Source organism: Anguilla anguilla, chromosome 14 (assembly GCF_013347855.1).
Source record: "Anguilla anguilla isolate fAngAng1 chromosome 14, fAngAng1.pri, whole genome shotgun sequence".
Lineage (NCBI taxonomy): Eukaryota > Metazoa > Chordata > Actinopteri > Anguilliformes > Anguillidae > Anguilla > Anguilla anguilla.
Window position 1 is genome coordinate 5,320,031 of NC_049214.1, and position 13,402 is coordinate 5,333,432.

General features: G+C 44.8%; 1 protein-coding gene across 1 annotated transcript in view; it reads right to left on the reverse strand.

Moving 5' to 3' along the window:
* The window catches only part of cacna1bb (calcium channel, voltage-dependent, N type, alpha 1B subunit, b), a 186,360-nt gene extending 173,268 nt beyond the window's left edge, over nucleotides 1-13,092 (reverse strand). The window contains exons 1-2 of the mRNA XM_035391563.1: nucleotides 13,010-13,092; nucleotides 4,989-5,243 (exon numbers count right to left, since the gene is read on the reverse strand). Coding sequence (XP_035247454.1) covers nucleotides 4,989-5,243; nucleotides 13,010-13,050 — 296 coding nt within the window. The 5' untranslated portion in view covers nucleotides 13,051-13,092. The remainder of the gene's footprint in view (nucleotides 1-4,988; nucleotides 5,244-13,009) is intronic.
* Nucleotides 13,093-13,402: the final 310 nt, after the last annotated feature.

The window sequence follows — 13,402 nt, forward strand, 5'->3', positions numbered from 1 at the left end:
CATTGAAATGAAAATGAAAAGTAAAACACATACATTTTTTGTCAATAACAGCAATTAAGATGTTTATGAAAGACGGCATCATCTGACCCACATCAAGGAATGTTTCTTATAAAATCTTCCTGTAGCTTTAGGAGCTATAGCTGTGTAATGGGAAGAGCGCTGGCAGTGAAGACAACAAAGCACGTGAAAAAACAGCGCGTCGTCCATTTCTCCAAGGGCAACAGCGAAAACCGACGAACGCCCACGCCATTATCTAGGTCAGGTTCACTTTTACCCTTCACCTTCAGACCCCAGAAAGCAGGCAGGTTAATTGCGTAATCTATTAGTTCAATAGATCGACCGAGTACTGAGAGGCAACGAAAACCCGCACGCACTCTGGCTCTTCAAGAGCAATAGTTCTCGTTAGTTTTGTATTTGGCAGGATTGTTTTTGTTTGATTCTGACCACGCAAATGTGATTTCAGTGCTAGTTTTGTACTTGGCAGGATTGTTTGTTTGTTTGCTGAACAGGTTACCCTACAGGGTTGGAGTCCTGATCTATGCGGTCACTTCTGGCACTACGATCTTTACTTCACTCTAGCGTGTTTTTCTGCACCTCTGCACCTTGAACCGATGCACTTTGTTGTACGTCGCTCCGGATAAGAGCGTCTGCTAAATGCCTGTAATGTAATGTAATGTAACAGTGAACGCCACTGTGCTAGGGCCTGCGCTAACTGCCCCATCTTTATTAGCATAGCCTTCGCCCCCCCTTTTACCCGGCGCGTGGACCTGCCGGTTCGAGGCTCATCGTCTTTCTCCGCCGCGCCCCTTCGACGGGGTCCTTGCGTTGTTGACGGAAGCCTCTTTCGCCGAGACTTCGCGGCCCTCAGCTGCGCAACAGGAAAGGGCTGCTGGTTACTTCGCCAGGGGGGGGAACCCGACGAAATCGCTGAATCTGGAGCCGGAGCCGGAGCTCTCAGACAGGTGATCTGGCCGGTCGCGCCTTTTAATTACCTCTTCCAAATTTGCTCGGGGACGAAAGGGGGGCCGTCACACGGTCGAGCGAGAGAGAGAGCGCGCCAGCGAGATCGACGGCCTCCAGTTTCATTTCCTGCCCCTCGAGCGGCTTGATACGCAGGGGTGTGCACGTATTTTTATTTATTTATTTATTTAACTTGTTGCCTTTTGTATATTTTAGGGCCTTTTTCTTCTTCCATTTCACTATTTTTAATCTATTTTTATCTGTGCACATTTATTTACCGTGATGTAAAGGGCACTGCATTAATGTAGGACACGTGCTATATAAATAAAGCTGATTGATTGCACCATAAACAGCAGACCTGTTCCATGCACGAGCAGCTAGAATACTGTTTGTGAACACACACACATCTGACAGACTGCGGGACGCCAGCCTGCAAACACTTGTACGTGGGACTGTAGCCCACAGGAAGTTCAACCGCCTGTGTGCACACGTGCAGTGTATCTAAGATCCACAGACTTGCTTTTCCTCACAGCTAGGTATCAATCACGCCAGGGTAAACTGTGAAGCGTACTCTATCAAATCCTTCACAAAATGCGCGACACCTGATTGGTTTATAACGAACCGTGAGTAAAAGTTTGTCTGCAGATCTCCTCATAGGGGGGTTGCGTGGAATACTGTCTAATGTATTCGGACTAAGGACGGAGTGCAGCACAGTGGGTAAAGGAACTAGGCTTGTAACCAAAAGGTCGCAGGCTCGATTCCCGGGTAAGGACACTGCCGTTGTACCCTTGAGCAAGGTACTTAACCGAAATTGCTTCAGTATATATCCAGCTGTATAAATGGATACAATGTAAAATGCTATGTAAAAGTTGCGTAAGTCGCTCTGGATAAGAGCGTCTGCTAAATGCCTGTAATGTAATGTAATGTAATGTAATGTGTAAGCATGAAACGTCACTATGCAAGGTGACCACAAAAAAACCACCACACATGTCACTAGGATACCGGCCCAGGCTCACAGCAATCGATTGCTTCCAAACTTCATATGGACACATTCACAGTGCTGGCCGTGTGGGCCCAATGTTTGTCGCCCCTGCTGCCCTTCCCGGCCTGTATATTATTTTCACAATAACGCAGAGCCAGCGAAGTGGGGTCTGAAAGTCGTCGCTGACTTTGGATGAGAAAAATCCGTCAGTCTCACTGCCTCGTCCAGAGAAACGTTTTAGGCAACGGGGTGCAGAACGCAGGAAGGAGGAACTATTTCGGTGTGTTTTTCATGCACGGGGTCAGGTGAGGTAGAGAGCGGCGTGGCCAGAATGGAAAAAGAGGACGGAACCTTCCAGGCTTAGGCCTCAGCCGGTGTGGTGCAGCTCGCCTCTCCGTGCAAATCGTTAGCAATCAGTTGCGTAGCCCAGGGGTGGCCAACCCTGGCCCGGGGAGCCGCAGGGTCTGCTGGCTTTTGTTTTCGCCTTAAATACAACAACCGCTTAGACAAAAGAAGCCAGGTGTGGTGAGTTAACTGCGCGATCAACTGCTTTAACTGATCGATTAAGTGCCAAAGTGTCAAGAAAACAAAAACCAGCAGAACCCTGCGGCTCTCCAGGACCTGGGTTGGCCACCCCTGGTATTACAGCCCGTGACTGGCTGTCAGTGCTGGCGTCTGTGCCACGGCGGGCGCTCATTACAAGCCCGTAGTCCGAAAGACTGCCGCTCACGAGACCTGCGCATACGGCTGCGCCCAAACGCGCAGGTGACGCTGCCCTTCCGCCATAAAAACACGATTGCAGCTTCTGTACGTACACCGTCCGTACTGTCTCCATACACACGTTCCACACAGACAACTAACATTCCCAGATGTGGATGCTCTAGAACAAAATAGCCTGCAATGAACATTATGGTTTAATGTGTTTACATTTGAGAAAAGGCTGGTCATCTGGTGAAACTGAAACAGAAACGGCAAAAAAAAAAATCTGTCAGCTCAATCAATCATCACACTACATGTTAAGGTGGAACCTTGTGTTAAACTAGTCTACACCAAGGCCATTTAATTGCTTCCAATGGTCTGCATAAATAACCATTCTATAAAACCTTTATCCGCAGTTATGTGCCGAGACATCACGCTTCCTTCTGTCTTTTAAACCGTTCAAGTCAATCGGGGTTTCGTAGAAACCTTTATGGCAGACTAACGGGATTTATGTCATTTAAATTAACCATGAAACAAATGGCAGTCTATGGCATTCATTTATAATGGCATTGGCGCGCAGAGGTGCATTGGACTGAAACAAACTTTAACCAACTTATCTTCAAAAAAAAAAAAAAAATTGTACACTGGGGTGAATTTCTGTCTGCCCTAAACAATGGCTTGTGTACGATATCCTTACTTAACTCGTGTTCGTCTAAAATGAATGCATCCTCATTTCACAGCTCTGGGGAATCGATCTGCACTTTAAAATCGTTAAAGGCTTTTACTTCTACACTCGACTCGGCCGCAGAAATTCTCCCGAGTCCTGCCTGGTCGTGTGTTGGGCAGCCGAGATCGTCGCGCTTCATCTGACCTGTATGTTGTTTGACGGGGGTTTGACGCGTGGGCGAGATCAGGACCATGGAGAGAGCTTTTGCAGCCAGGAATCTGGCAGTTACAAAGCTGCGCGAGGGCAGCCATGGAACTCAGCCGTTTGAGTCCTTTGTGAAACGCACAACAACAGGCGAGTGAAACTGACAGGCTTGTTCTACCGAACACAAAAGTCATCTCTTCTCGTAAAATTTTACACAGATTGTTTAGTCATCGCGATTTTTGACTTCATCGGTAGTGTTAAAGGGACCGGTGCCTATCTACCGTGGTTTGACAATCATTGAAAAGTGCAATTGGTTACCCTCGTATCAACCCGAATCTCGACTCGCGATCGGATTCAACAAATTGGTCTTTCCCCAGTTTCCGTTTAATCAGAGTAAATGCTTGCCCCTTGATTCATTTTATTTCTGGCGATTAGGACAGTTAAATAGCGTATCCCATTATAGAAATAAGGGACCAGTGTTATATCCACGCCTCATTAATACACGCACTTGACTTGGATGTCTCTTCCCAGTCAACAAAATCACCGTCAGTGATAAAAAGAGATTCGCGGACGCGCGCAAAACAAACCCGGTACATCGCGGAGTATGAACGTACAAGCAAAGAAGAAAACATCACTCGAAACTACGATCAAGTGTGGCACGCTTCTGGTATAGCCTATGCTGTCGAGACTAACGGAGGTGATAATCTACTAGGTGTATGCTACTCTTTGGTCATATGGTAGGTTGATTTCAAGTGTAACAACCACATAGAGCATTGCAAAACTATACTGGTTGCTAGGAGCCGACTGGAGACCCATTGCAAACAGGTATTATGACCAAATAGCCTACATATTTGAGGGGGGAAAACAGTCGCCATGAATAATGAATACTCGGTTTGAAGATTTCCATCAAACGGCAAATATTTTCCTGTCCTTTCATTGCGCGCTAATTCCGCCCGAGTCCGAAGAAACACACCCTGGCTAAATCTCACGTAGGTTGCATTGTCCAATGCAATCTCCCCAAACACCAGCCACAACAGAGGGTTTAGGCTAGGAGCGCTAAAAAAAACGTAAAGACTAGCCATCAGGCAAGACAACACCCAGACAATACCAAAGGCAAACCCCCGACTGCTCGCCTCCTTGTTCTGAAGGTGACAGATCAGGGAAGGCGAGCAGCGTGCACGGATGGACAGTGGTCCCGAGGGCAAGAAATGCATTTTTTTTCCTTCTTATTTCAATCTTGTTTTTATAGAGATGGGAAAACTTAAAACTACAACTGCGCCCCTGATTTTCCTAAAGCGTCCTCCAGGATTAAGCTGAGCCAGCGCGAGGGCATTATTTGTAGTTTCTTGATTTCATAAATGTTACTTTTCGTTAATACTCCATTTAAAGAGGTATTTGGACATAAAATAAACATTTCAACGAAACACCACCTGTAGTATCGCCAGTGTTAGTTTCTGAAACAAGCAAAAAGGATATGGCCATTCGGTTATTCTCTTAACATATTTCCGTATGATGTTATCTTCGCTAAAGATAAAAAGGGACCGGTTGACAGTGAAGATGTTCTGTTTGACGGGAATGGGATTGTATAAAGCCATTGTCCTGGCCCTCTGGGCCATCGACTGTTTGTACATCCTCTGGCCGCCTGGGGGACCTCCCTGTCGGGCTCCCCCTCTTCCAGCGCCCGCTGGACCTCCATAGCGGGTAGGCAGATCGTCTGCGAAGCGAGCCATTCTAGAAGCGAACAGATCCGAGAGAAAAATTTCAAACTGGCATCAGAGACAGTTGAGGGAAGAAACATCACAAGGCACACGGTAATCACAGCAAAGAGTTCATATCGGTGTTTTTTTTGTGTGTGTCTTGATTTTCTTTTCCAAAATTGTTCAAGAAAATCTGTTTCTGTGAAGTAAAAATTCACCTCTTGTTTGTCATTGCGCTCTACTCCATTTTCCAAGTGATAGGAAATCTAAATGAGTAACTTTATATTCTAACGTTACCCGAGCTCTCTGTAAGCGATGAGAACTTCAAATTACCGACTGATGACCGACCGACAGTTTTTCTGTTCATTCCTGAGATGAGATCAAAAACGCCCAGTTCCATACAAAATGATCGCGCAATAATGACAGATCATTATTGGAAAAAATTGTCCGTACTTTACTATAAAGTCATTACAGTGGTTTCATCTACAAGAGAAAGACCGAAAATCCAGATGTGATGTCCTTCTCATTCATGTCTGATACCATTTAATCGCTGTTTATTATCCGCGTCCTTGTTTGTCAGTCTAATTAAATCCAAACAAAATGGCAAGGCAAAAAAAATAAATCCCAGATTGTCACTTATGTTTTCCTTGAGCACTCGCGATGGAAAAATGCAAGCGACTTCAACAGCTCTGCTCCTTATGAATCAGCGCACGTGATTGAAATGAGCCTATCGGCAACTTCACCTGAACCGTAATGTTCATCGTTATGCGAAAGAACTACTCTGTGGCTTCTGATCAATACAATTATATTTTTGTCAGGCCTGGATTAATTGCCTTGTTTTTGGAGGTTAGTTGTTGTTAAATGAACCTTTTCTGCTCGGTCAGCCACAGAAACAGAGCGGTCATGGCACCCTGTTGTTTTAGATTTCAGATACAAAAAGGCGAAGTAAATTTTCCTTTTTTCTTCAGTTTTTAGTTTGTTTTCGTGGTGCCGAACTCTATCTGGTATAGGTTAACAGAACCAACGTTTTCAGACAGCCGTAAATGTTACATTCGACGAATTAGGCTAGATTTTGGTTCCCGGCATAGGAAAGTTTCGTTTAAAATGACGTTCATTTATTTATAAAGTGTGTCCTTTCAATGAATTTACGAATACGTGTACGTTGTTCTTCTCTCGTATACGTGGGATCTATAAGATCTTTTGTGCCTCAGGGTTGGTATTGCAACAGTTGGCGACGTAACCTACGCTAAGTGGGCTCCTTTTCTTTGACTAGCAGCGCAACTGGACGTACACCCGATAGTTAAGGTTTCGATTCCTTGCTTCACCTTCAATATTCCCTGCCGCGAACGCTATAGGCTACTCTGCAGGTAGGGTTTCCCGGTAGGAGCATTGTGAAGAAATGTTATAGCGACCCAGTTGAGCTGCAAGTAAAAATGTTAATCCCTCGCTTTCGTGCACTGAAACGGGTCGCTGGAAAAAAAAAAAAAAAACTATTCCTGAAACAAATCCCTGCTTTCTAAGTTCAGGTCTCTTGGGCTCACAACAGAGACAAATGACTCATCCTCCCAATGCGACTAAAAATAGCGCCTGTTTTGAACCTTCAATCTGATGTACTGGTCAGCGCCTCGTCTCTGCGCGGAGGTTATCGTGATTTCACGGTTGTCAGTCCACGCGTGCGCTTTATATTGACACATTACGTGCCTCACCCCAAATCTCTGGCGGCTAAATTTCCTGCTCCCGCCACAAAAAATGCGTTTCGTTGGCCGCCTTTGGAAGGTATTAATATCGTTTTAACCTTTTCTCGGTGACATTTTATACGTTGAATACCATCATACTTTGAATTCACTGGGCTTTTGCGGTCGATCTTTTTTAATGTTGGGAGATGCAGGCCTCTGGGACAGCGAGTTCCGTTTTTTTCCCCAGTGTGCAACAAATTAGTTTCCTTATGAGTCCATTCATAAGGTTTCACTAGGGACCCATAATGACTCATCCTCCGGCTCCAGCTTCAATTTACGGAGAGGAACACGGAAAACTCCAGAGATCTGTGAGCTTTAAGAGAAACGGAGCACGACAGTCTACGTGTTGTGCAGAACACACATGCGTAATTCTGCTTCCATTTAACGCATTTTTTTCCACACGCAGGTAGGACTGGCACAGCACCAAAATCTCCCTCCAGACCACAGCCTATTTTATGTTGGTTAGTTAGCTTCCATTTAAAGCTTCATTTCCTCTCTCTAAAACTGCCTGTAACCCATGGCGACCGGACGGCTAATGTCTGAGCGTTAGCCCCGTCAAAGACAAACACATTTTTCTCTGTTACTCATTTAGAAGAGGAATGAGAGTGGAGATGACCGCCCATAGCTGACTGAACCTGAAAGACTGGAGATTTGATATACTAGAAGTTATGAGATACACTACATGGCCAGAAGTATGTGGACACCCGAACATCACACACATATGTGCTTGTTGAACATCTCATTCCAAAACCATGGGCATTAATATGGAGTTGACCCCCCCCCACCCCCCCCCCCCCCCCCCCCCCCCTTGCTGCTATAACAGCCTCCACTCTTCTGGGAAGGCTTTCCACTACATTTTGGAACATGGCTGCAAGAATTTGCTTCCATTCAGCCACAAGAGCATTGGTGAGGTCGGGCACTGATGTTCGGCAATAATGCCTTTCCTCGCAGTTGGTGTTCCAGTTAATCCCAAAGGTGTTTTATGGGGTTGAGGCCAAAGCTCTGTGCAGGCCACACAAGTTCTTCTACACCAAACTCGGCAAACCATTTCTTTACAGACCTCACTTTGTGCACAGGGGCACTGTCATGCTGAAACCAAACGGGCCTTCCCCAAACTGTTGCCACAAAGTTGGAGGCACACAATTCTCTAGAATGTCATCGTATACTGGAACATTAAGATTTCTCTTCACTGGAACTAAGGGGCCTCTAGCCCAAACCATGAAAAACAGCCCCAGACCATTATTCCTCCTCCACCAAACTTCAGAGTTGGCACTATGGTTTCGGGCAGGCAGAGTTCTCTCCTGGCGTTTGCCAAACCCAGATTTTGTCCGTCAGACCGCCAGATGGTGAAGTGTGATTCATCACTCCAGAGAACGCGTTTCCAGTGCTCCAGAGTCCAATGGCTGTGTGCTTAACACCACGCCAGCTGACGCCTGGCATTGCGCATGGTGATCTTAGGGCTTGTGTGTGGCTGCTTGGTCATGGAAACCCAATTCATGAAGCTCCAGACAAACACCTATTCGCTGACGTTGCTTCCAGAGGCAGTCTGAAACCTGGTGGTGAGAGTTGCAACCGAGGGCAGGCTATTTTTATGTGCTACGCGCTTCGGCACTCGATCTGTGAGTCCCGTTCTGTGAGCTTGTGCAGTCTTCTGCTCAGCGGCTGAGCTGCTGTTGCTTCTAGATGTTTCCACGTCACAATAACAGCATGTACAGTACAGCTGACCAGGGAAGCTCTAGCACAGCACAAATTTGATAAACCGACTTGTTGGAAAGGCATCCCATGACAGTGCCACTTTGAAAGTCACTGGGCTCTTCAGTACGGCCCACTCTACTGCCAATGTTTGTCTGTGGTGACTGCATGGCTGTATGCTTGATTTTATGCACCTGTTAGCAATGGGTGAACCCACTAATTGAAAGGGGTGTCCACATACTTTTGGCCACATCACATAGTGTATATACTTTTTACATGTTCATGCTATCCCTCTTTCCCTCCATCTCTCACTCTCTCTGTACAACAGCTTAGCTCCCTCTGTCTGGGTTACACTTATTTCTTATGTTTTTTCGGAACTGTTAATCTTCATTTGAAAGTATCTGAATAGCACATTGAAAGGAAATTCTGAGCTCTGAAGCTCTTCGCTGCTAGAGATGACAGGGGTCGGGGACAAACTTGTGGCTTTTACATGCCCTTTGTTTGAAACGAGAGCTAAAGAACTGGATTATACAGCCCTACAAAATCATAGATCTATTAATGTATTAAAATCCACCAGGACATGGCAAGAATAAAATAGCCCAAAAAAACTATTGAAAACATAAATGTAAATAACAGTGTGGGGGTTTGGAGGGATGGAGTGATGTATGCATGTGTGTGTGTGTGTCTGTGCGTGCATGCATGAATATCATGTGATATTACTGTCTCATATCATACTGAGGAGTGTGCACCCTCTTGGCCCCTGTAAATGGTCCTGGGAGGTGGTCAATTTCTGCAACCCCAAAAAGGGTCTTAACCCTGCTGCCCAGACCCCCCCCCCCCCCCCCCCCCCCAGCCTGGCTCCGGCCATTAGAGGGGATGGGATCATGAGTAATGAACCCTGAGATGGGCTGCTGTCCTGTCTGAATGGGGTGGGGGGCGGGGGTGAAGATTGCCTTTGGTCTGAAATCATTGATGCAGTACAGTTTTCTTAACTTCACCCAGCGCTCTTCCTTCAAAATAAATGGCTGCACCAGCGTGTTTTGGCTTTGTCCTCCCACTTGCATGTGGTATACTAACAGCAAACATTCTTTCATTGTGAGAAAAATAAAGAAATACTCTCGACAGGGAAAATAAAAAAATTCATTTTGGCAGATTCAGTTTTTGGTTGGGCACCCTGTGCTAAGCCCTTGGAGAGCATGGGGCTGTTTGGGCTGTGTTTGGGCTGTATTTGGACTGTGTTTGGGCTGTGTTTGGACTGTGTTTGGGCTGTGTTTGGGCTGTGCGGGGGATGCTCGAAGGCATCTCCAACACCATCCAGTCAGTGCCATTCATATGGGCTGTGAACTTCATCCTCTTAGTGCATAAGCAGAGATCCTATCTTGAGCTCAGAGCAGCAGGTAATCTCCGGAGGTGATTTAAATCAATCCATTCGGTATTGTAAAAAATAAAATAAAAAAAGAAGCTATTACCGCTGCTAAGCTCATTAACTGCGAACTCTCAGTCAGACTCTTTCTGAGTGGCTCGTTCGGTGGGCTCAGCGACACAGCCTACAGGTGTCAGGTCAGGAACGCGGATGGGTGGCAGGGAAGAAGAAAGCAGCAGGGGGCACACACTCAGCTGGCTCCTTCATCAGACATGACACGGCCTGATAAGTCTTAATATGACAACGGCAGTCCCAGTCCCCAGGCCTGAGAATAAAGAACTCAGTGCCTTAAATAATCCACACCAACCCCCCCCCCCCCCCTCCTCCCCCCTTCTATTACTCACACTCCACAGCAGCTCCTGGGCATCTTTATCATTTGTTCATTTGGTTGTGGAGCAAAAGGTTTGGAACTCAGGCTGCTGCGTAACCGCGGCAACAGCGCCTGTGCACGGTAGACGGGTGATTTTGACCGCTTTCGCCTTTTCGTTCCTTTGCGCAGGGCAAACGTGAAGCTATCGAAGGGCGTACTCGAAAAAATTAGGCTAAATAACAGAACCGACTTTAAACAGTGAACTTTAGAAAAAGTGACGTGCATTAAATGTGGAAGCGAATTAATATATACACACATAATTTAAAAAAAAATTTTATTCGGTTCTGTACTCAATTGTAGAATTGTAATGAAACAATTCACATGTGGTTAAAGTGCACCCTCTCAGTTTTTAGTTTTATTTATTTATTTATTTGTTTATTTATTTGTTTGTTTATTTAATTAATACACTTTGGTTTCACTATGTAGAAATAACAGCACTTTTTATACATAGTCCCCCCCATTTCAGGGCATCATAATGTTTGAGAGCTTTGGTGTCAGCTTTGGTATCTAGTTTTGAGTCTAGCCTTTTGATTCCCTTTGCAGTCTGCTTTTGCCATTTGTCAGCATGTGCCTGTGAAAGTCAAGGAAGCCGTTATGAGGCTGAGAAATAAGAAAAAAAACACAAAAGCTAAATTTTAAGCTTACCAAAATCAACTATTTGGAACATCACTATGAAGAAAGAACACTGGTGAGCTCAGAAATCAAAGAGCATGTGACACACCCAGTAGCACAGTGTCAACACAATCAAAAGATACATTTCTTAGCGGATTATGATGGAGAAAAACCTCATGTTTACATTTTTAAACACTTGATATTACCATTTAAATTAGCAAGGTCTTTGACCTAGAAAAAGATTTGTATTTGCAGCCAGGGGTGCCGTGAGGTGGGTAAGGTTAGGATGAGTCCCAAGGGCCCTCAAAAAATATTAGAACATAAGAATTTCTGGGGTGGTGGGGACCGCCAACGTGAGATCTTTTTATGGGGCCCAAAATCCCTGGTGGCACCCCTGTGTGCAGTATATGTTCAAGTCATGAGGGCATTGAGTTACTCCAGCAGATGAACCCAAGCGTTCAAGCATTGACTGTTTTAATTGTACTATTGCTCCCTCTGGCGTCTAGACGCATGAATTGCAAACTTTCACAAATTTGTCGGTCATCGTGTAAACAAACAAAACTATAATTTAAAAAAAGACAGCAAGTCGTTAAAGTGAGTTTTAAAATAATTAAAACAATTATGTATTTGTAATAAAGTAGAGTATTGTTATATGTCAATATTATTTACAGAAAGCAGCCTACTTTTATTTTGACCTGTAATTACTACTAAACCATTGATCCTGAGTTTTAGGGAAGGGGAACGACAGACAAAAAAAAAAAGTTTTTTTAAAACGCGATTTGATTTTTATTCCTGATTAGCAACAGTGGTAAGCCCTTCAGCAGCCAATTCCTGCAGTAGCATGTGGTGGAATGTTTTTTTTTTTTTTTTTTAAACCACAGCACATTACAAGCAACTATACTCAGAAAAAGTTGTTGCAACTTTAACTCCCCTCCTACCTCTTTCTTCAGCACAGACTAAACATAATGACTTATTTTTTGGTGGATTCAAAATGTAACGTTATCATATTAAATGCAATTAAACAAATACATAAAAAATGAATCGGCTGTACATTGGGCAATCTCTTAAATTTGAACAGTTGTTAAACAGGCGAACGCAGTTTTAGCACCTGGTTGTGATTCTAATTTTGATTTATCCCCTATTTCAACGGTTGAGATGGCCCTGAAGATGACTGAGAGTACAAAGTCTAACAATTTAAGAGCGCATTTGCTTTCTTGAATCTTAAATAAATTTGCTTTATTGTATTGTAAATAAATGTATACACCTCCATCTTCATGGATGACTGCCATGCACTTTCCATGGTGCAGTCTGAGCATTTCCGCATTAGTCGATGGACAAAACTCCTAACCAAACGGAGACCTAACCTGTTGCTGCTGTTGCTACTTTTATTCTTGTCGTATCATGCGTTGTATGTCTTATATCTCACAAATGAACGACAACAAAAAAAAAATTATGTAGTACATTAATTAAACATAAATGATCCAGCAGACCCATTTTAAGACTGTCTCTGGCTCCTTAGTTATTCTGCCATGATTTTAAAAAAGGAAAGCAGAAAGTCAGAACCTCGCGTAAAGAACATAAGAAAAAAAGTGCGTTTTGCTTGACCAACCCTTTTTTCTCATGACATTGTCTTCCGCACAACCGTCGCCCACAAGAGTCTAAACCTCTTTTTAGGTGACACCTGTTCCTCCAAACCCTAGCCTACTACCCCACCCAACTCCGTTTCCCCCACCCCGTCCTCAGTGGCCGCTGAAATGACACTCCCCGATTCTGTCTTCTCAATCCGCGGTTCTGTCTGCTTCACTGCCTCCGAAACAGAAATATCCTAACTCGAGCTATGTTTGTTTAATGTTTATTTACCTGGTTTTTTGCGCTTCTATGCACCGATCTTCTATGTTCTACCTTTCACGAAACAGACCCTAACTCCGCTCCCAGAGCTTGGCCTTCCCCCGGCTCCTTATACTCACACCAGCCGACACCGGTCGCGCAGCCAGTTCGACTCCGCCATTGTCCGCCTCCGTAGCGCCTTCTTCGTTTACTTTCTCCACAAGCCTCGCTTCTTGTAGCCTATATCTCCGACATTATATACTCCCTGTGTGGCTGGGTTTTGTGCGTCCTGGCAAAACCTTCTGTGGCCAATATACCCACACTCGAAGCAGTGCAAACTGTCAGTTGACAAACAAACACAGTGTACGAACTTCCCCCATGTCGACGGCAAAGCACACTGCGAACTTTCCCCATGTCCACAGCGAAAAGTCACGTCCGGAGTCAGCATTAGCCTATTCAAAAACATGAAAACCTGCCTCCTAAACAAAACAACACATGCTTCACCGCACTACTTTTGCAGTGAAGCATGTGTT